Here is a 24,163-nt window from a genome sequence, read left to right as displayed (position 1 = left end):
ATATGGTTGATAATTGAGTTGTTTGTACATTGTAAACCGCTCTTGGTACACCTGCAGTTTTTCACACTTTTTAATGAACGGTGAAGTGCTTGTAATAAATGAGCAATTTCATAAAATATATTCATTATGTTAATATCTCTCATTTGAATTGTGTTCAAAATACCAGTCAAACGTTACTAAATTAAGTGCTTACTTATCATAGAAAAATGTCGAAACGGAACTTTCTTACGTTAGAAAAACGCGTGGAAGTTATAAGACTTAGTGAAAGTGGTAAAAGTGGCAGGGCTATTGCAGAACAAGTTGGTGTTGGCAGGACACAAACATAGACCTACATAACTGAAACGCCTTTAAACAACAATGCACTGGCGTGTTTCACGGCTACACATTTCCGTATTTCTGTAAGGTGAAAAAAATATTTGTTTGTATTCATGCTTAACAATTTACGGTAGTTGGTCGGTGAATTATTTATTTCTTTTTTTCTTTATGGGAAAGTGGGGAGCAGGGCGTATATTTATTTAATGGGACTTTTCGGATTTTTTCATGTCTAAAAATGAATGCAATAGTTGATTTCTATCATCACTTACAATGTTTAAAGCATGGACAGCGCATTTCGCATCCTTTTATTTTTTTTTTTAAATCACAGACAACAGTTGCTTGATTTCGTTTATTTTTTACATTTCAGAGGAAAAGATCAAACCGTTGGTTATCGGGAAGTCGAAAAATCCAAGGTGTTTCAGTGGTATCAAACAGGATCGTCTGCCGGTAATGTACAAATCTAACAAGAAAGCCTGGATGACTGGCGAAATCTTTGAAGAATGGCTACACTGGTTTGACAGACAAATGAAAGGTAGAAAAGTGCTTCTTTTTGTGGACAATGCACCATCCCATCCTCAGGTTAATCTCAAAAATGTCAATGTTAAGTTCTTACCACCAAATACAACATCTCTATGCCAACCAATGGACCAAGGAATAATTCAGGCAATGAAACTCAAGTACAGGAAGAAACAACTACAGTACGTGATCAGTCAAATGGAACTTAAGCAGGGAAAAAGTGGATTTGATCTGTTGAAAGATATAAGTGTGCTGGATGCAATTTACTGGGTTGCACGTGCATTTAAAGAAGTTGAAATAAGCACCATTGTTAAGTGTTTCGCGAAGTGTGGATTTCAGTTAAACAGTGTTGAAAGTGAAAGTGAATGCACAGTGTTGAACGATTCAGAGAGTGATGAAGAGGAGGATGATAACTATTCAATAGCGCTGGAAATGAAAATCTTCTTGGTACATTTGTTGATGCCGAGGGCATTATCACAAGCCAAAAACTTGTAGGGAACACTAAGCAGAGTAAGATCAGTGACTTCTTTGCCAAACGCTGAACATTTCGGGTTACATGTATGTCATATGTGAAGGTCTTAAAATTTATGTGACTGTCACATTTTCTGAGAAATGCATTTAACATGTAATATATAAACTCTTAGTCATATATATTAGATCAAACATAATGATGAATGATGATGATGACCAAGTTTGTGTGCTACCATTACTTTTACTTACAACGATTGTTAAATTCATGTTTTCAGTTTGTATTGCTGTACTGAAGTTGATAAATGTATATGAAAATATGAAAATAGAATGAATTATCTGAGAATACATTTAACATTTAATGACAAATGAATTCCTTTATATCTTTCTATACATCATGCATCCTTGATGAATTATGCCCTGTGGTTCAAATATCCTTAATATCCCTAATATACAATAGACTGTCAAAGTCATGATGATGATGATGATGATAATGACCAAGTCTGTGTGCCACTGTAACATGGACTTAAAATGATTAAGTACATCATGTACTCTATTATACACCTTAAATATCAACACTGAAACGGATTAAAGGCAATAGAACTAATGACCCAAGTTGACCTCCGAACAAAGGTCACCTGTGAACAAAGGCCATTTCTCCCCTCTCCCTTGGCCGGCCTTTGTTCACAGGTTTGACTGTATTTGTTAGAGCAAGTACTCGTTGTAAAATTCTTTTTATAAATACAGACCTATCAGATACAAGTTTTATAAATAGCACCAATTAAAGCTTACGTCTGCTAAAGTATAAAATGGTAGATGGATGGCAGAGAGATCATTCTGTATCCAGCGGTCGAAGAAGACACATCGAGGATTCAACTAATAATTTATCCCAGTACCTTAATAAGGAGGTTATTGCAACTACCCTGTCAGGGCGGATAAATTATTAAAAAGAAGAATTTTGAAGTTCAAAGACTAGTGAATGCTGCATGTGATAGCATATAGGCGCTGAGCATCCAGGAGTCAGGGCAATCATATAGAGTTGCAACTTTAATTAATAGGACTGAGGCCGAGCATCTATGCGATAGGACTCGTATGTTGTTGATTCAAAGACTTTGTCTGACGGGAACTTCAACAAAAAGACCAGTCAAGTATAGAGTCTCCAGTCTATAGGAGTTTGAGCTAATTATTATTAATTAAAGATTGTTAGTTTGAAACATTTAGTGATTTGCCTGATCCCTGAAATTATCTAGCTCATAATTCAAATCATTTACGAATCATTGGCACACGAATCATTTAGGCAAGGTAGCCAGAGGAAAATTCATGTACGAGATATTTGGTCTCACCAAGAATACGTTTTAACAAAGGACATTCTATATCGTTTGTCAGCTAGTCTAAGACATAGTCACCTTAGCGATTAGACCCATTTCATTGTTCAAGAAACTAAAGGCGTAGGCACTTCCCTGGGTCATATAACTCGTATCTTGACACACTCTTGCAACAACAAAAAATGATGCAAGGGAGAAAATATATATGTAGAGACTTTGGCATGGCATAAATAATAAAGTATGGAAATTAATATTTGACTGACTGACTCGTCCCTCCAATAGCAGCGACTTTGAATTTGCATGTGCATTTATATTGTCCCATACTAATGCTGTCTTATTTTATACTGGCATATCAGAGACCTTCAGTTCCACATGTGCCTTACGCTCTTGGATATTCGTCTTTGCTCCCCTTTTCTACCACAAATCCAACTCTGTTTTCTACCCCTTCCTCATTTTCATATTTTGCATGTAACAATAATGTACTTGCTGTTGGCAACCGGTCTGCTTTTACCTTTCCACTACAGTTTCTGATTTCTGCAGTCTTACTTTGCGCAATGTATGGCTCTGATTGTGTTTGCTGTGCTCTGTGCGTCTGGTAAATCTACCCTTCCCTGTTAAACTTTTGTATGTCTTTTTGTCCAATTGGATAAAGAACCTGACTTCGAATTAGTTGTCTCTCACCATTGCTACGAAAACTCGCTTGGGATGTAGAATTCTGTCACGTGAGGAAGCTATCCAGTTGGCTTTCGAAAGGTCTCTGGTTCTACCAGTGTGCCAGTCTATGCCTGAAAATATGCCCGAAGGGACCTTTTGGATCTTATTCAAACATCAAAAGCTTGAACGCCCGATAAGCTTAAATTAATAAACCCAACAAAATGAGAAGGAAAATGTACCAGATGACCAACCGTACCTAAAATATTGACTTTCTCCACCATTTGACCCAAATTTGTGTAATTTTGTACTTGTAGCGTTTTCAAAGGTTACGTTCTGCGCAGACCAGGGGAGAGAAGACATAGACGATAGCTTGCATATGTACTGGATTATTCAAACCGAGCATACAGCGTTTCTTGTAATGTTTTTCGACCTGTGGCGTTTCCAATGTTTCTAATCTATAACACACAAAAATGCCTCTTCAACTGCGTCATCTTATTAATACACCACTGTAGTATTTACAAAATCATGAAATGAATTGAACATAATACTTACTACAATGTATTTCTCGTTGTGAAGTTATCTCTCTGAGAAAATGGTTGTGGTGTGCAATTTTTTGTAAGACGTATCACTGGGGTAACATAGCTGTACATACTTCATGTGCAATCAGAGAAGTGTCACAGCTAAAATACGATGCTACTCTTGTGAGGTACATTTGATAAGAATTTCGTTACGGGAAAACGTATATCTGTCTTTATCAGTAGATATTTGCTCTTCGTTATTAGTCCTGGTTTTACTGTATTGCAACCTGCTTCGGTGATAGAAATACGGTATTTATGCAATTCAGATTTTTTTCAATGTGCTTTATAAACGTGGTCATTTCTTTAACATGAAAATATACAGTAAGTATAAATGTTCACCACAGACTGAGTGCACTAAATGACACAGATAATCTGAATGGGATTTTTGCATTTACATATATTTCCCTTTAAGCAAATGGACTGTTTAGCAGAAATAAAAGATTAATACACGCTGATTGTAATAAGAACGATACTGATGGTATGATAGTTTGCATGTTTAATTGAGAAAAAGACAGTAAGGCGCCACCTCCATTTACAGAATTATAAATTTTCCTTAAACAAACTATAATGTTTTAACATTACAGCGAACAAAATGAGTTGAAATAATAGTTAAAACCAACATTATTCGGATTTAATTGAGCATACAGTATGAATTGGGCGAATTCTAAAACAATTTCCTTGTCGCAATATTTAAATTATTATTTCTTGATGTCATTAAGGATATATGCTTATTTGTATAGAAAAGAGCTGAAAAGCACATTATCTATATCTAATGCACACTAACAGTTTCCGAACTTTTGTTTGCTGGCACCGTCGTCGCTTCCCGGTATGTTGTATTTTAATGTAAGCATGTATCTCAATAACCACAGTCAGCTTGGCTCGTAACTTCACACACTTGTTCATTGTGAATATGCAACATGCAAGGCATGGGCTTTCTAACCCTGTTTTGCTTTATCAAATTGATATGTCCCATTTACTTAACAATGTTTTCATGTAAGGTGGTATCATAGTTATCATGTGTAGAAGTTTAAAGAAGCTTATATTTGTTCACTGTGATAACATGACAGATTTGTCCCATAATTCTGGTCTGTTTGAGTCTAATTTCTTATCTCATTTTACATTGTAAGAGGTAAAGTTTCTCTGACTCTTACTTAGATTAAAGTAAAATTCTGCACCTTTTAATTTTTTACATTTTAACGCTTCTTTTGAAACAAGGCTTTTGAGAAGTTGAGCGTTGCTGTTCTCCGACAGATCTTGTTGTTTACTAATATAAAATACTATAACTTAAAGGTCCAATACTAAGGAAAGTGAACATTTTAATTTCTTTTAAAAAGCACAGAAACTATTTCATTTTGTTGGAAAATGAAAGTTGGTATGTAGAAATTCGAAATAAATCGCAGTATATGTACAATTATTTTTCTATGAAGTATGAAGAAAGTTTAAAAGACCTGGGGGTCTTTCTGTCGATTCATTGAAATTTCAACATAATACACATACATTACTTTGAGTTCCAAAGACCTTCTGTAAATTTTGACCTGCAAATCTTCATTATTTAGTGTCTTGCAGAAGTCTATGCACTGGCTATGAAATAAATTGCCAACTCACTTTCCCTTAGTAATGCACCTTTAAAGTAAAGCATAATAGCATTGCCATTTTAATTAAATTTTCATTTTGAGATATACTGTGCAATTATTACAGATAATTAGTTTTTCTAGAAACGCACATGATAAGAATAGAAGGAATCCGAAATCTGTTTAAATCTTTCTTGCAAATATTACTGAAAGTAGTGAAATTTATAAGAAAATACACTGTAAGAAAAGAATGCAACCAAGTAAATTATTTGGATTCCATACCTCACCCACTGGCACCAGACCAGAAAGAAAATGCCTCTGTACATGTTCTACCCTACCCCTAGGTATTCTATAAGAACCATGGTCATGATCGGGAAAGTGCACTAATCCAATTCAATCGTACATTTCTCATCTAAAACGCGCAGTTCGGTGAATGGGTACCTAGTATATTGAACAAGCGATAATTTGTCTTCCATCGTGCACCAGTCACATTATCTCAATATTTCATATTGCAGAGATGTTCCACATATTCTATGCTTTCGTCAATGCCACAGACAAGACTTGCGTGAACTCCCCTAATGAATATCCGGTCTAGAGGTTACGGCAGTGTGCACATGTTAGGTGAAATATAAAAAACAAACAGAATGCAAAACATTCACAATTTTACGATAAAACACGAAATGAAAAATGAAATTCATCTTGGATATGATTTTGAATTTGAAATCATACATCGGTATAAATCTGTTTTGTTTATTTAATTCATTTTGCACATTTATGCTGCATATACACATTTTATCGTACATGTGTAGTAAAATGACGACCGACATACATTTTCACATCAGCCAGTCAGAATGATTTTGTAATCTAGACTGGAACTCCGTCAGGGAAGTTCAAGCAAGTTTTGTGTGTAACGTTGAGAAAACTACAAACTACGCGTTGTTTTTCTAAGATAAGAAGTATTGAACAAATGTGACCGGTACACATTGATAGATAAATTACCACTTGTTAAGTATCCATAGTACACATTTACCGAACTGCGTATTTTAGGTATGAAATGCGCGATTGAAACGGGCTGGTACATTTTTCTGTTCATGACAATGGTTCTTACAGAATATCTAGGGGTAGGTTATAACATGTACAGAGGCATTTTCTTTCTGGTCTGATGCCAGTGACCTCACCTCGTGTTTTATTTCGATGTAAATGAATTGTGAAACCAAAGTCTTTAGTCCGGTTTGGCGCCATATAACATACGCTGTGTTGTTGTGCCGTAAAACTTACATCATCGAATCAATAAAAATATGGAAAATGGTCTGCATTGACACATAAACTCACGAAGGTAAATGTTCAGTGCTATGAATACCAGGGACAGGAAATCAATTGTCAGCTTTCTTCCAGCAGAGCGTATGAATTACTTAAAAGTTGCACAGAATTGTGCTACAAAACAGAATAAGAACACAAACTGTCAAAGTCCAAATGCGGGAAAATTCTGGTATTGGTGTCGGATTTAACCTTGATGATGAACAAATGAAAGGGGAAACTTTCCTCATACTATCTTTTTGTTTTATTTTTTGACCTAGAGACATGGTTTACGTTGTAAGTTTGATTAATATTGTGACAAACGCCAGAATCTTGGATTAGAAACTATTTACACAATTTAGAAAGAACGTCTGAAAATGCCCTTTTTGCAGAATGAAAATATGCATGGTATACAGTTCGTTTAATATCATACTGTAATTTCGAAATATTACAGACCAAGACTGTTAGAGTTCAAAAGGCTCTTTCGATAAAGAAAGGAAACAAAATCACTCCCTCCTGTAAAATCTCTTTTCATGAACTTTACATGTATCATTCGTTGTTTTCCCGCAATTAGTTATCAATGGCAAAACCGAAGGCTAAATTAAAAGTACTACTGGGAAAACTTTCTGTGTTCATAACATTCGTTTTCCGTCCTTTCCTCCGTGCATAACCTACTCCACCATGTAAGAATATTGATGTGTTTCTTGATTTTCCGTTTTATTTGGCGGGGAAAACTGGACTGGGAATCTGTAACAAGGAGTCTATAGTATTTGGCCCGTGTTTATGTGCAGCTAGTATAAAATCTGAGGCAACCTTATCAATTTATTTTACGTATCCAAATAAACACACTCATACACACATATATAAGGGGTTGGTAACAGATTTGAACATGATATGAATATTTTTATTGGATCTCAGTAAATAACAAAGGCACAAAATTAAACGGAACTATTTGTTAACATTTCAAAGCTTTACAGAAAAAAATAATTTGAGACAGTCACAGTAAATTAAAATAACATCAATATATAGAACTTTCATTACTTATGACGAAATGTCAACATACGATGCGAGACCAAAATGGCGAAGCGTTAGATCACGATTTCGAAGCCCCGAAATTATCTCGTTCTTCCCCATTGTGACCTCGCGTCTTGCTTACTGGTAAAAAAAAACGATGCACGAAGTGCGGGGTCACAACTGCGAAGTGCGATACAATGATGGCGAAGCCAGATATCACAAAACGTACACAAGAACTGACGATGGCCTTAACGGAACACCTAGTAATAATAATGCCCACTTACGTTGACATTACCACGACTTACTTATAGAGACAAGAAACACTGCAAATATATTTAGACTATTACTTTACATGTAAAACACATAAGTTGTTTTAACTTGCGTATAAGACGCTCTCAGAATAATACTCTCTGGTGAACTAATTTTTTGGGACATATTTCCTCTTCGTCCTGTTCAAAATGAAATTGTTTAGATACTCTTCTGCTATGAATTATTTCTTAAACATATGTAAGTTCAAAGAATAACAAGAAATATAGTTAACATTTTCGTCATTCACTAGGATCTCAGCTGCTTCTACACGTGTTCACTGGTTAATAATATTCACGTACACTGTAAGTCAATTTTACTGTAAACGAAACACTTTCAGTTGGTCACTATTACCACCAACATAGACTTCGCTTCTGTCGCTGTTAGAGCATATCGACATCGAGCTGATATCAGTGTTTATCCAAACACTTTGTTTAAAGTCGGCTTGAAGACGACAAATGCTGTTTCTATAGCAACATACAAGCAATGATCCATCATCTAATACCAGCAACCCCTCAGGCTTTCTAGTATTCTTGAACACATTATAGATTTCACCTTTTAAAGTGACTCTCGCAATTAACATATTGTTCCAATCAGTGATAAAGATTAGTTTCTTATCCTGATCAAGTACTATGTAATATGGCACTTCTAAACTTGTATCAAGTGGTATCATTTCTTTGACATCAGTTTTCATATCCAATACAAGAACACTGTTCGGGGACCCACATGCAACATAAAGACAGTTTTTGTCATAGGTAATTCCTCTACATCTGCCTTTGACTTTAATACTGCGGGAAGTTTTCAGATTTTCAACTGTACTTATGATCAATATTTCTTGCTTGTCTGGCAGTTTTCAATTTTTGTTCTTCAACTACTTCTTTCGTTACTGTGCTTACAACTTTCAATTTACTATCTTGAAAGTCTGCCAGAATAACTCTGTCAACAGAGAGGACACTGCATCCTGTGATATTACACGTTGACCGTTTTCGATCTGTTCTTGTTTTGATCTCTATATCTTCTTCGTAGGATAATGCACCGACAAATTCCTTTTTCTGTTGATCACTCGGAAATTTGAAGTTTGTTGCAGGCATGTTGAAAGTACTATCAACACTTAACGAATATTCAGTCAGACGTCCAAAAGTGTCAACTGACAATATGTTCTCTAGGTTACTGTTACATTCAAATATCATTTTTGTCTTCATTTGAGTACGGTTTCAGCTTGCTTTGCGGTATCTGATTTCAGGTTTTGCTTTGCTTGTTTAATGGTAATGAAAAGGTCACCATTTTGATTTGCTGTTTTATGGTCATGTAATTTTGACAGTAGTTTCTTAATTTCCGAGTTGAAATATGTGCATGAGTCAAGGACGACTTTGACCTTTTGCTTTTCTTCTGATATGTAAATATTTGCATCAGTCTCAACTGTTTGCTGTATGTTATTTAAATGGTCATTAATTTCTTTTCGGAATTGAACAATATCTTTAATAAATTCATCGTACCAAGAATCTATTTCCTTATTTCTTTTGGAAGCCTTGTTGATCATAGCATCGGTTTCTCTTAAATTTTGATGAAGTGTCTTCAATGTACTTTTGTATTCCTCACTGTCCCCTATACCCTTGCTTGCTTCAGGTATGTAGTCAAGGTCACATGTCTTATGTTCCATCGTCATACAATCAGTACAGCCAAGTTCTTCATGTTTCGGACAGAAGAATTTTATGAATTCACCATTATTAGTGGAACATTTTCCAGTGCAGACCGACGTTGTATTGGTTGTTACATGTTGGTCTATTTTATCTATGTCCATCAGTTGATGATGCTTAGAGGCTCTTGTTTTCTTGTGACAATGAAGGCAGGTTTTACATAAATACTCTCGGCATTCCATGCAAAATCCGTGAGCTTCTATATATTGACCATCCGACAAACAGGGGACACACTTATGCTCAAAGTCGTCAGCAGAACCTAAAGATACTGAATTTTTTAAGTCCAGTATTTTCTGACCTGAAACCGCCATGTTTTCTTACTTTGGTATATATATTCCACTCGTGTTAGAACAATTGTTTGAAAAGTCTATTTTTACGATCAGATCAGTGTATTTCTGTTGCAATTATTATTCAGTCTGAGAATTATATATAACATACAGCATTCAATATTTATCACATATGCTATTTGTCACAAAGGCTTGCTGTTTCTTTTTTAAATATAGCATGTCTTTTAAAATACACTGTTAGTCCAGACATCCGACTTTAAAATTGTTGAAATTATAGCTGACAATTTAAAATATCTGTTAAATGAAGGGTCCTTTAATAGTGATAAAACGTATTATAGTTGTCTTATAAATTTCAGTGTTTTGCACGAACTTGAAATTTTAATTATATATTTTATTGCTTATTCGTTTAGGTTAACGTCGGCAAACAAATGTATTGAATAGCGAGAATCTTCAACTTGATTATAGGACATGATAAATGCCGTTTGCTTATTTTGAAGGACACTTGTGTAAATCAATGACTTTAATATTTGTTCAATAATTCATAGCAGACTGAAATTTTGTGAGCAAGTATTACAAAATTAATGTGTTATAAAGGCCGCATTATCTTCATAGTAACTATTAAGAATGATAAAAAATACATAAATCAGGCATTTTATGTATCTCTGCCTACAACATAATTTTACCATTATGTAGAGACTACAACCAATAAAGCAGGGCTTCTTGAACGAGTTAGTTTGAATAATATTCCTTATTATATAAACAAATAAATGATTTTTTGCAAAATGATATTTTATATCATTTGCGATTATAACTGAAATGCACATTTATTATTAAAAAATGATTATGCAACAATTTCATCCCCATGCAACGTTAGTCTCCATTTAAGAAATTACAAAATTCACGCATATTTTCCTACGATTTTAAAAGATAGTTTTGAAATAATTTTTCTCGGGTATAACGTCGCAGCAACACAATTATAGGTCATGCGGCGACTTTCCAACTTTGATGGTGGATGAACACCCCAGGTGCCCCTCCGTGCGTTATTTCATGAGCGAGCACCTGGGTAGAACCACCGACCTTCCGTAAGCCAGCTGGATGGCTTCCTCACATGAAGGATTCAACGCCCCCAGTCAGGCTTGAACCCATGTCGATGAGGGGCAAGTAATTTGAAGTCAGAGACATTAACCACTCGGCCATGAAGGCCCCGCAAGGTTTGATAATCTTCAAGAGATACACTATTAAGAAACTGATAAAAAATACTAAATCAAGGGCATTTTCAAATGTATCTCTGCACCCTACAACAACTTTTCCAGTCTAGTAGGTCAGAGACTACCAACTCAAAAAAGTACAGGGAACTTACTTGGAACGAGGTAAGTGTACACCTCGGAATAAGGTAGCGTCTGCGCGTTCTGATTGATCAGTCAAACAAACCCAAGAAGTGATTTTTTTTCAGAATGGAATATTTTTACTTCATTTGCAGTAGTTCATTATACATTTTGATACATTTTGCTACATTTTATGTGTATTGAAAAAAATGTTTCATCAAACGAATTTCTCCCGCCATGACAACGATGTAAACAGGGGGTCATCTCATTCACACGAAAATTACTTAAATAAAGTACCACTATTCGTATGTTTTTCGTCTGATATTTTGGTGGAACTAAGATAGTTCTTGCAAAAAAAATGTGATTAGATATACATGTTTCGATTTATGAAAGGCCGTACGGGCCATAATGTTATAATGGAAGAAAACAAAGACAAATATCAAACAGGGAATGCCACGTACCAAAAATGCAGCCTCCCCAAAACGAAACCCACAGCACGCAGACGTGCACACCACAAACACACACACACACACACACACACACACACACACACACACACACAGATATACATACACGCGCACACACGCAAAGCCAAAACATGAGGACAAAACGAACGAACGAACAAACAAAGGAACACAGTGGGGCACCGCCTTGGAAAGGTCAGTGGCAAAAAACACCACTGGGGAGCTTAAACCGGTTTATGGTGCGCACCCAACCTCACTCTTACCCCCACCATGTTCCAAAGACACGGAACAGTGTAAATAAAAGTAATCCCCTCCAGGTGAATCTCTAACACACGTAATGGAAACAAAAAGGCATGGCATGTAAAACACAAAAATGCTTGTGTATAAATATATAAAAAGCAAACCTTTAGAACCAAAAACGAATGCCTTTTCAGAAGACAGAGCAACAAGAGAAACACCCTTATGGGCCCGACAAAACAGACCAGAAGACAGATATCAAAACAGTTCAGTCCTGGTAGGATTTAAAAACTGCTTATCATAGAGTCCTCCGCCTCTTCCGTCAGACACAATCAAAGAGGGAAGCGTAGTGTCCAACTGTAAACGGCTTGAACACTAAACATGCGGTATGTCTCAAAACAGTTGGGTCGTAACCTCTTTTAATAAAACGTTTTATAATTTTACCAAATACATTTGGAAAATTACCATGACCCAAGATCTTACGAAGTTTGTAAACCACATCCCAATAAAATACGGGTTTAGAAATACCTTCTCAGTCTATGGGAAAACAATTGGTGTTCTCTAACTTATAACAAAAACTGGTCACATGGGGCTAGATCTGGCGAATAGGCTCGATGTTCAAGCATTATCAAAACCTCTTACCTATACATATCCATCATAAATGTTTGAACAAGGCTCACATCTACAGGTAACCTCGTATACCAAACGTTTTACTGTATGTTAACATTATTTGGACATTGAAGGAACCCTGGCACAGATTTGTATGGAAATTGGTTCGTTTAAATGTTATTACATGTATCATTCTTTGTCTAATTAAGGGTAAATAATCCTATGTCACTGCACATACAAGGGAAAAAAAAAATTCAAGACAGGTACATATATTCCCTAAAGTGATCTCTATTTTTGTAGTCAAAAAGCCTGCAATCAGTTTTGTTTTACCCGTTAAAGGGACTAGCCCACACTTTTAAGGCGAAAAAATAATTTCTCTCAATAATCAATAAAAATAATGAGTACTTTGAAAACTACAAGTGGTACAAACTTATTGACATAAAAATTTTGCAAGATATTCTTATAAATAACGAAATATTTTGTGCAGAAGGTAGTAAACCGTTGCAACGCATTTAAATGCAGAAAAGTTACATTCATTTTGCATTTCTACCAATTTCTAACTTTTACTTTTTACCCATTTCATATCATTTTTCATTGTCATATATACATTTTATGCCAAACTTGATGGAAATGAACATGTTGAAAACTTTCACCATAACCGTGGGTGAGTAGCTTTAAGAGGTATTCCATGCCTTTCCGAAAATATATCGGTTTATTTACTTTTTTACATTAATAAAAATACAAACCTTCAAAGTGAATAGAATTTTATAAAGCTTTATATGCCGCCTTAAACACAATGATTTCTAATAAACTTAAAGACTGCGTGTTAATGCTGATAACGATATTGTCGATAATTATGTAAGTTGAGTTATTCTGTGGGAGCGCAATAGATTGGTTCGTATTTTCAGATACATAACTTCCATAACGCATAATAGCTCTGTAGAAAACTAGATGTCTAGAAATTGATTTCTAAGTCTTTCAAATAACCAAAAATTATTTTACAAATGTGAATTTGTGAAAGTTGTGTTTACATCAATTACTGATGTTTTAATATTGATTTTAAATCTGTGAGCATCAAGTTTGGCAACTCATGTTTTAAGCAAGTACTTTCAAGCAGAGATATCTATTAGTTTACTTCCCCTCGCAATAAAGGTTTAGACGCAATATCATAATTCTTAAAGACGTGTTTTTATCAGCTTATTTATGGTAAAAAAATAACTGTTAACAAAATAGAAAAAGTGGAAACTTCACAGGCCGCTCAACACGATAAAAACGAAAATGTTGCAGTCCGATAATAAAATGAATTTCAGTATAGTGAAGATACCTACGTTTTGCTTGCATCAAAATGTAACATTTATGAACAGATGGTGTTATACCTGACAGGTATGTTTAGTTAAAGTGCAATTAATATACTGACCTGTATTTCTTATGCATAGTCTCTGTGGCCGATAAAGCTGGCTCTAAATATCAAAGAGACATACAATTATGTATTTACATCCGAAAGCACTCAATGTATACCAAAACATCTGCTCAAGCGGATATGAGATACGTTCTTATAACTAAAAGAATCTTGTTAAGTTTGACATCCAAGACAATTTGCTTGAATGAATTCTTTTTGAAAACGAAGCACATTTTAGATAAAACAGTCAGAACATCTGACATAATTTTGATGCCAGTACTTTCTTTTAAGTAAATTAAAACTTTAGATTTTATCTCATGTCAGTTATATCACTTGCAGTTAGACACACATTTCTTCACTAAAAAAATGTAACAAACTTCATTTCCTCTTTCGTGTAAATTACCAAACCTCAATTAGATGCAATACTGAAGAAATATATTCTTATCGTAGCGCTGTCAGACATCTAAATTTCCTTTTTTCAAATTACCGGATATGCAATTTAGATTTTCTATTTGCGAGTTGATCACAATAATGTCTGCTGTTCAACCGTAAGTGGCACAAATAAATTAACTCCGATTTGTTTTCTTAACCTGTTTATCAGTTATGTAATTAAGATATGGAAACTGTTTTTCAACTGCTGAGTTAAAAATAATTCCAAAATTTAATTAGTTCAGAGTAGGTTTATTTTTGTTATCGCGGTTTTGAACCCGCAGAGGGATGACAAGAGAAAGTGATTCGAAGCCAATGAACTAAATTACTTGGCCACGGAGGTCTACAAGTTCAAGTTGAAGCATTTGATTTAGGTACTCTAATATATCCGTGAAAGATTTGAAAATAAGGAGATGCTAGATTTCTTAATTAGAATCTGTCAATGGTCAGTATTAATTCGCCCGCATTGGGTTTACGCACGCATTGAATGTACATTATTAAACCCTAACCTATAGTCAGTATATTGTACAGTTTTACTAGAAAACTAATTAAATTAGACACAAAATCATTTAGAAAAGGGAATCTTTGGAGTTTTTGAACTCCAGTGATAGAGTGAGTTTGATTTTACGGCGAATCGACTCATAACTACCATTTAGGGAACACACAAGTTACATTTGTTGATAAATTGATGTTTCTTATTTTATAGAGAAGAGTACTGTAAGTTTACCATCTGTCAGGATTAGATTAGACACATTATCGTAAGCTCGTGTTCATTAAATAGAAATACTCCTTTTTTAATGAGGCATAAGCAATGAGGATATCTGTCAGAATTAAAACAAATTTTGTTGGTGGTAACCAATTCTTAGTATAATGCATCGTCAAGACTAAATTCTTCTGCTGTAGACAGTTGTCGGAAGAAATGGTAACAATGTAAGGTAGTCTTGCACGCTTTTGACCGGAGAATGCGGGAATTACATACGAGGAATAAGTAATTGTCCGGAACCCTTAAAATGACGACTGAAAGATATGATCTATTATCAGACATATTGATTGCTTTTGTATTATACTGTCCAAGTTTATACAATTTATTTTGGAGTCGAGTCTTGGGCTGAAACGCAATCATAACTATAGTCAAAAGAGACAGGTTCAGGTCGCTAAACAATTGCTACGGCTTACGGAAGGTCGTTGGTTCTAACCAGGCGTCCATCAATACCTGAAATAATGCTTGGAGGTACCCCTGGGGTCTTTCTCCACCATCAAAAGCTGGAAAGTCGCAAGTGACCAATAAATGTGTCGGTGTGACGTTAAACTGGCTAACAGAAGGTTGAAGATTCTACCCAGGTGCCCACCTATGATGAAATAATGCACGCAGGGGCACCTGTGGTTTTCTTTCATAAAGTCGCCAACCCATAATTGTGTCGTTGTGACTTTAAACAGCAAACCCGCTATTTTTTACCTTATCTTAACAATTACTGAAAGTAATTTTTTAATTAAGCTTACTATCAGAATAAAATACTGTTAATACACTTTCGAAATTTCAGCCAAATAAAACTATGTTATTATATACACCACCATTGTACAACTTAATTACTTTTTGAAAAGTCACTTTAAACACTAAAATACCTAGAATTTACCACACTCCGAAAAGAAAATGACATAAAAGGCAAAATAGTGTCGTGAAACGGGATGTAGTAATTTTATCTTTGCTTCATTCCATTTTTGTATTTCGATATGTTATTACAGACATACAGATCTAAATGCACGCTTAATTTTTTTAAAAAACCTCCCGGTATTTTTTAAGAAATTTGCAAAATATCACATGATGGGTGGACTGGTTTGTTCAGCATATCAAGATTTATTCAGTCCATAATTAATTCAAAATACCATTATACTGTTCATTTTAATAAACTTCTTTGCAATGAAATATAATATTACTTAAAAGATCTTTAATGACAACTTAGCATAATTATTGTTTAACTTTTGTACAAGACTTATAAGGAATGAGAGTATTCACAGATGAAAATTAAACATTTACGTAATTCGTGCAATTTATTTGGCAGATGAAACCTGACGTTTAAAAGCAGTTCTTGAGAAAATGATTGCCTTATTTTATGCAAATCCTAACGGAAATTGTTTTTAGGAAATTTCTCTTCAAATATGCGTTATTGTTAGTTCCACTTTACAACAGGGAATGTCGTGCCAACTTAGACTTCAGTTTAACAATGCGACACAACTGTGCATTTAATCTGTTTTTCAACCTTTCAAATGAGACAAGGCATCAAGTGAAAAATCGTCTTTGGACTCTTCCGCGTGCCTGAGTATGTCTGGAGACCTTGAAAGTAATTAACAAACTACCAGCAAGTATTATTGAAATGCTAAGAAACCCTAGACATGCGAAAATTAATTTCCGAGAATCTCTGATAACATTTATTGCAATTCACGTATAGTTTTATCTCATCGCAAGTTTGCGTCAATTTTTGAAGAGAAAACATATCCATGGCAAGTACACTGAACTGACTTTTACATATAAACAATTACATGAGTACTTTTGTTATGTGCAATCGTGGTCAAATGGGTGGCCAAATGGTTAAAGCCACTGACTTCGAATTACTTACCCCTTATCGCTGTTGGATTGGAGGCGTTCGTGAATTTCTCATGTTCGGAATCTAGCTGGAATCCGACATTGACTTTACCGAAGTGACCACCCTTGCCGGGAACGATGCCCAGATTCAGCACCTGGGGTCTCTCTCCTAAGTCGAAAGCTGGGAAACAGTAGCAATTATTAGTTATGACAGCAAAATGCCTTAAATATTTGTCTTAACAGTTTGTTTTCTTTGATGTCCGTTTACATCAGTATCCTGTCCTGAGAATAGATTTCAACCATCTTTATATCAAGCCTCACTGCTGGTAATCTATTATACTGGATAACGCAAACAATAAGTAATTCTATCGCCTTAGGATATTCAGTATTGCAGTATTACAAGAACATATGCGTAAGCGGATAAAATGACGACAATTGGTTTACCGATCTGAGGCATCTTTGTAATAAAACAATTCCCTAAACAACTCGAATAAAGAGTATTGAGATATGTTATTTAATGCAAAAAGTGATACTTAGATAATGTCCTACAATAAATGCACTTTTATACAACTACTAGTTGATCTATCTTATCGGTAACTCGGGTTTCTCTTGCTTTCTCTTTAATTGAGACAACTCCATTTATACTATACATCACTTTGACTCCAATGTCGGTAATAAAAACGTTTTATTTTCAAAAGATTTTTATTTTCAAAAGATTTTGTAAGTTTGGAATTTATCATCAATTTTATTGGGGTATTTTTCCATTGTAAAATTTGGACACTTAACAATGTCACAAAATTTTAAGTTTGATTTTATTTGTGAATGGATTGTTATAACACTGTTAGCATAAAAGAAACATTTCTTCTTCTGAAGTCGTGATTTTGTCCGATTTTGTCATACAATTAACGTTATTAACGACATTTTTAAAAAATCAAAAAGATCCTACTACCAATTTGAGACTTGAATGATGTGTAGTTTGCAAAATAAAGGCACAGCCTAAAATAAACAGTACGATTTAGGTCGAATAAAAGATTTGCATTCACAGTTAAAAAGAATAAAACATATTTGCTTTACATTATTCTGTGTTAGTAGCGCTATAATGGATGCACGCAGGCTACACTTAAAATAATTCTTCAAAATGAAAGCTCGGTAAATAAAAACAGCCATTTAATAGATATTCATTAACTAATGTTGAAGGTTTGAAAGCTATTAAGTAGTCTATAGAGTGTTGCATATTAATCGCAGCATAATGCATTATGCATAACCAGGCACAGAAGAATCTCTGCAACTACTTTTTTTCTCAAATTCATATCCGAGATATTTTTCCTAGACGTTTATTAACAATGGCATGATATGTACACGAACTAAAGTCTGTGCAAAGTCTACCACAAAAAGAAATAAAAACAGTTTTATTCCCTATCGAAATCAAAGCATCAGTTTAGAAGATGGATGGGTCTAAAAATGAAGAAAGACAGTATTCTATGATTTCAAGAAATACAAACAATTATTGGGCCAGTCGTTTCACCCAAGCATGGTCAAGTTGGTCACATGAGCGGCAAGAAAACGTATATTCATCTGTTACAGATTTATTCAAGGCAATTACAATAATTGGATATATCATGCACTTAGTTATATGTTTAATAGCAAAACAAGGTGCCTGTATCATTTCAAGATAGAAAGTTTCAAAATAATTGTTTTTCTGTACTTTTATGATTTTGTATAGATTCTATATAATTATAAACATTTCAAAAGAATTTGCCATATCAGTAGTCGAGTTTACATGAAACTGTTCACAACGAAAGCTTTTATTCAGTGAAGTCATTTCATTTTGATATAAACTGTATTTCACTTTAGATTTATATTTATCACACAACATAATGGTATTGATAAACTCATCATTTTAAGTTCTCTAAAACATCTTTTCAAACTCCCAGTAGTAGACAAGCTACATTAAAACTGACATTTTATGCCGACTGATAACTGACGTTTGTAAAAGCTATGATGATTAATTGTAGTAAGTCCTTGAAAACAATATTAACCATACAACATGTGAAACAATTAGTGTGAAATTCATGGGTTTCACATATGGCTTATCCAACTGTGACTGCTATCAGAATATTGTTTAATATAGCTCGAACAGTGAAATTATCTTCTCCGTAACACTCATAAAGATTTTTTTTTATAAAATACAATTATTTCTTTTGTCAGGGCGTTTCCTGTTTTGTAATTAAGCTGTTGTAAATAAAGAAGCTAATAAAGGATCATTTAATAACTGCCTTTAAAGAAACTGATTACCAAAATATTTTCTTTTTCAAACGTTTGCGTAATGATTTTGTCTTATATTGTACACTTCCTTGCTATTCTTTCGAATGTTCCTGTTATGAATGTTCTCAAAATAGCCATCAAAACGCCTTTAACAGTTTATTTTAACCTGTTTAAAATCAAACCTCAGTACTAGATAATTATGGCTGTTTCTGACGGTGACAAAGACAGTAGTATGTGATTCTGAGGAAAGCTAAAAAGAATTGTGCGCCCTTAGGGATATAGATGTTTCACGAATATCTGCTCAAGCGAATAAAAATTTGACAAACGGATATTTTTGTAATAAGACAGATATCAAAGACAATGTGTCTGCACTAAACCTGTTTGTCAAACAAGTACTGGTGAGATATGTCATTAACATTTTTGTTCCAATAGAAATGGCGCAATTTGGCGGTTTTTTACGCATGTCTAGCTTTCGTTTTGGTAAGCGGTCATAATGCTGGTATTAACATCATTCAAATTTAGACAATTTTACTGTGTACTAGTGTATAAGTGATCTGATAGCAACAATCATTGATCTTTTAAGAAGCGATAAAAACTCACAAACCTGTTGGTGCTGTTTTTAACATATTTTCGTACGAAAAACGTGACAAGAATAACAACATTATAACAATTTATGGAAAGATGCTTGGCGAAACTGTTCCCATTGTAGTAATAAAGTATTAATATTCAAACATTCACGGTTGGATTTCAATTCGTCATTTCCAGATGTTTCATCCTTATGTTCTTTTTCATTTACGTTTGAATAAAGCAAATACAAATTTGTTCAATCAACCAATAAAAATCATGTTTTAAAACTAAAAACTAACAGAAAGGGGGTGGGGATGATAGTGTCGCCAGTTAGGTTTTAACTCACGACAAAAGAAAATAAGGCAACGCTGTATCCACTGTACCTCTGAAACTTGTTATTAACATGTCTTGCAATTTTAAGTGAGGTTTTCATTTAGAATTAAACGTAACTACCAGCAAAAAGAGTCGATAGATGTTATAACTTTTTTAAAGCTACTATTAATACTGTGGACAAATAAACGATGAAACCATAAAAATGTTGTACAGAGACATGGGCATGTAAGAATTCAAGATGTACCGTGAGTATGTGGATTAAATCTGAGCAGAGTTGTGAAGTCGCTTCTATTAACCATTCTTAGCGGAAAATATACTTGACATTATGACATTGTAAGTTACACCGTTCCACTGTGAGAGTAAACAAAGGTACTGTTTTGTCCAAGTCGACATCATCCATACTACAGCTTTTGTTGGACTTCGGCGACAAAACGTTTATTTATCAGCCAGACATCCACGACAGTTCGTGAACATTCTTGTCAACCAGCGTCAGATTAGCTTTTTGCATCAACGTTTTATTGTTTAGAAAATTTAGGAAAACAGTAATTCCAAACTAATATGGCTATTAAATGTATTATGATGCACGTAGCTCCACTAATTACAAAGTTTAACCAGTCAATTTTGCACAGACCCTCACTTCTGATCCCATTATGTTCAAAAGTTACAGGACAATGTAAGTAAACGTTAGCCCCGCCAGGAGAATCCATAAACAAAAGCCACAGAGTTGATCATGTATTTTGTACATCGAGAAACGCTAACTAACTATATACACATGTATGTAACGCAGAAACATTAGAAAATATCATTATTCTTTCGACGAATAAAACTGAAATATGAAAGCACTTTACTCCAAGTGGACTTTAAGAATTGCCTATAACCGAGAACAGTTTGAGTCACGCCAAGATATGCAGTATATTTAAGAGTATTTTACAGTCTGGAATCATATCTCTAGATACAAAATGTTTACATAATGTGTACAATTTGTTTTATTGTGGAACGACTTGGATGTGAATGTTATTTCTATGTTATTCTATAACGATTTAACAAAAAGACTCCGATCTTGAAACTTGAAATCATTCAGTCAGTTGTAACAATCTTTCTGATAAAATGACCGAATGCACAATTAACGAAATAGAAAAGGCATGTCTCCCTTTTAGTATATCAAATGCGCATCTGTTACTAAAACAGTTCATTTTTACACCCGTTTGAGTCCAGTTTTAGATTGAAACGCTATCGTTACTATACTCAAAGAGACCGCCGTAGTCGAGAGGTTTAGGCCTCTGAACACTTGCCTCTCACCGCTACGGCTTACGTAGGTTCTACCAAAGCGCCCGTCAGTACATGAAATAATGCTTGGAGGTACGCCTGGGGTCTTCCTTCACCGTCAAAAGTTGGAAAGTCGCGATATGACCAAATAATGTGTTAGTGTGCCGTTAAACCCTAGAAAAACAAAAGTTTTATACTCAAACACAATCAGTTAATAGGCTGATCTTAAACTTCGGGTTTATAGTATTAGGACTATGTCTAAATGGATATCAAACATTTAGTTTAATCATATTTTATTGCATCTCTTCATTACATACATACTATATATACAAAGGTATGAAAATAACAAATGGGTTGGACATTAAGTTATACCAACATTATAAGCAGCCCTTCCCATTGCGTCTAATCATTTTTAGATCAAACTAATGGTGTTTTTTATAATTTAACGAAATGGGGAAAAGCACCGAGGAAAATATGTTTCAATAACACAAACGAAAAGAAAAAGTAGCAATAAAAAGAAAACTACTATGTTTGTATTTCTGTTACAATGCCGCCGACATGACCAAACATTTAAATGGGAACTTCCGTCGCCGCTCGGTTAAGATTGCTGACTTAAAATCACTTTCCCCTTACCGTTGTGGGCTTGAGCAGCTTCGCTCGTGGCGTTGAATGTTTGATTCAACTTTTTATTTTGAGATGTTATTACCAACGTACTGATTAAAATTTCAAAGAAGCGCTCTCAGTAATTTTGAGATATTTGCAAAATAGCAAAAGGCGGGTTGGCTGTTTCGCTCAGCATTTCAAGATTTCTTCAGTCTATAATTCACTTATCAGCAATATAATATTACTTGAATAAACTTTTATGACAATTCTGTTAATTATTGTTAGACTTTTGCACCAGACGTCCAAGTAATAAGAGTCAGTTGTTCGCGAATGAAAATTAAAGTTTTGAAATTACGGTTGAGAAAGCTAAAATCTTTACTTTACAGTTGTCACAATAATAGGGAAACAATTTGTACTTACGTAATTCGTGCGATTTACTTGGCAGATAAAAAACTAAGGTTTTGTCGAATATCGTTAAAAGTGCTCTTGAGAAAATGTTGCCTTGTTTTTTTAACAGCATGGTATATGCAAATCCTGACAGAAATATTCTTTAGGAAATTTCTCTTCCAATATGCATTAATGTTTGTTCCTCTTCACAACATGTAATTTTGTGCCAACTTAGACTTCAGTTTATCAACACGGCACAACTGTGCATTTCATCTGTTTTGTTGTGGGTTTTTGTTTTTCGACCTTTTAATTGAGACAAGGCATCAGTGAAAACAAAATCTGTCTGTTTCATTTCTTTGGACTTTTCCGCATGTCTGGACACCATAAGAAAAAATATCAAACAACCAAGTACCAATAAAATGCTGCGAAACTCTAGATATGCGGAAATTAATTTCCGAGACTGCTTTTATAACACTATACAAGTATGGCTTTATCTCGAGTTTGCAACAGATCCTAAAAAAAGATGATTTACAGTTTTCAGGTATTATCTATATCATTGTAAGATCGGTGAACTTGTTTCTTTACATAAATACTTACATGTATAGTTTTACATGGGCATCCGTGGCCGAGTGGGTTAAGCCGGCTGACTTCAAACCGATGATGCTTTGGAGCAACTCGTGAATTCCTCATGTTGGGAAACGGGCTGGCTTCCATCAGGTCAGTGGTTCTACCAAGGTGACCACCCTTCTCGGAAACAATGCCCAGATTGGGTACATGGGGTCTTTCTCCTAAATATAAAATAAAAGACTTGGAAACAATAGCATTTGTTTGTTCTAACAGCAAGATGCCTTAAATATTTGTCTTTATAAGGTCAGTTGACATCGTCTCCAGTATGCTAGTCTTGATTATAGATTTCAACCATATTTACATCAAGCCTACCTGCTGGTGTTGAAAATGTACAAAACAGTAATCTATTATTCCGGATAATGCAAATAATAATTAATTGAATGCCCTAAGGAAATTTAGTATTTCAGTATTACATGAACATCTGCATCAGCGGATATAAAGTCGACAATTGATTTACTGATCTGAGACCTTGTATTGTAATAAAACAAAACCCAAGACAACTAGAATTAAGAGTACATAATGTATTGAGATATGTTATTTTTGTTTAATATAAAAAAGTGCTACTTGGAGAAGATCTTAGGATAATTAAACGTTTATACAGCTACAAATTGATCCATGGTATCTGTAAATGAGACAAATCCATCAATATTATACATCCGTCTAACCCCAAGGATTTAAATTGTCGAAAGAGTTTTATTAGTTTGGAATCTATCATGCAGAAAACGATTCTGTTGGGGGTATTTTCCATTGTAAATATTTTGACACTAACATTTTATTAAGTTTGATTTTGTGTGTGTATGGATTGTTGTAACACTTTCATGATATCGTAGAAAGCATAAAAGCAACAATCGTGATTTTCTCCGATTTTTACAGCGGAAAATATACATTTTTGACCATGTAATTAACATTATTAAAGACATTTAAAAAAACGTCTTACTACCAACCCACTAGACATTTTGAATGATGTAATAGTACAAGCCAGCGTCTTGCAAAATAAAAGCGCAACTTAAAAAACAGAAACGAATACGATTATGGTTGGATAAA

The 24,163-nt window shown here is 34.4% G+C and overlaps 1 protein-coding gene across 1 annotated transcript; it reads left to right on the top strand.

Moving 5' to 3' along the window:
- Positions 1–206: 206 nt before the first annotated feature.
- LOC123560285 (tigger transposable element-derived protein 4-like) lies at positions 207–1,326 on the top strand. Its single transcript, XM_053550320.1, has 2 exons — positions 207–270; positions 683–1,326. Exons 1-2 carry the CDS (start codon positions 207–209, stop codon positions 1,324–1,326), a joined length of 708 nt encoding a protein of 235 aa, XP_053406295.1.
- Positions 1,327–24,163: the final 22,837 nt, after the last annotated feature.

Source organism: Mercenaria mercenaria, chromosome 8 (genome assembly GCF_021730395.1).
Source record: "Mercenaria mercenaria strain notata chromosome 8, MADL_Memer_1, whole genome shotgun sequence".
Lineage (NCBI taxonomy): Eukaryota > Metazoa > Mollusca > Bivalvia > Venerida > Veneridae > Mercenaria > Mercenaria mercenaria.
The sequence above is the reverse complement of the archived record's forward strand: the minus strand, read 5'-3'. Positions and strand labels throughout refer to the sequence as shown.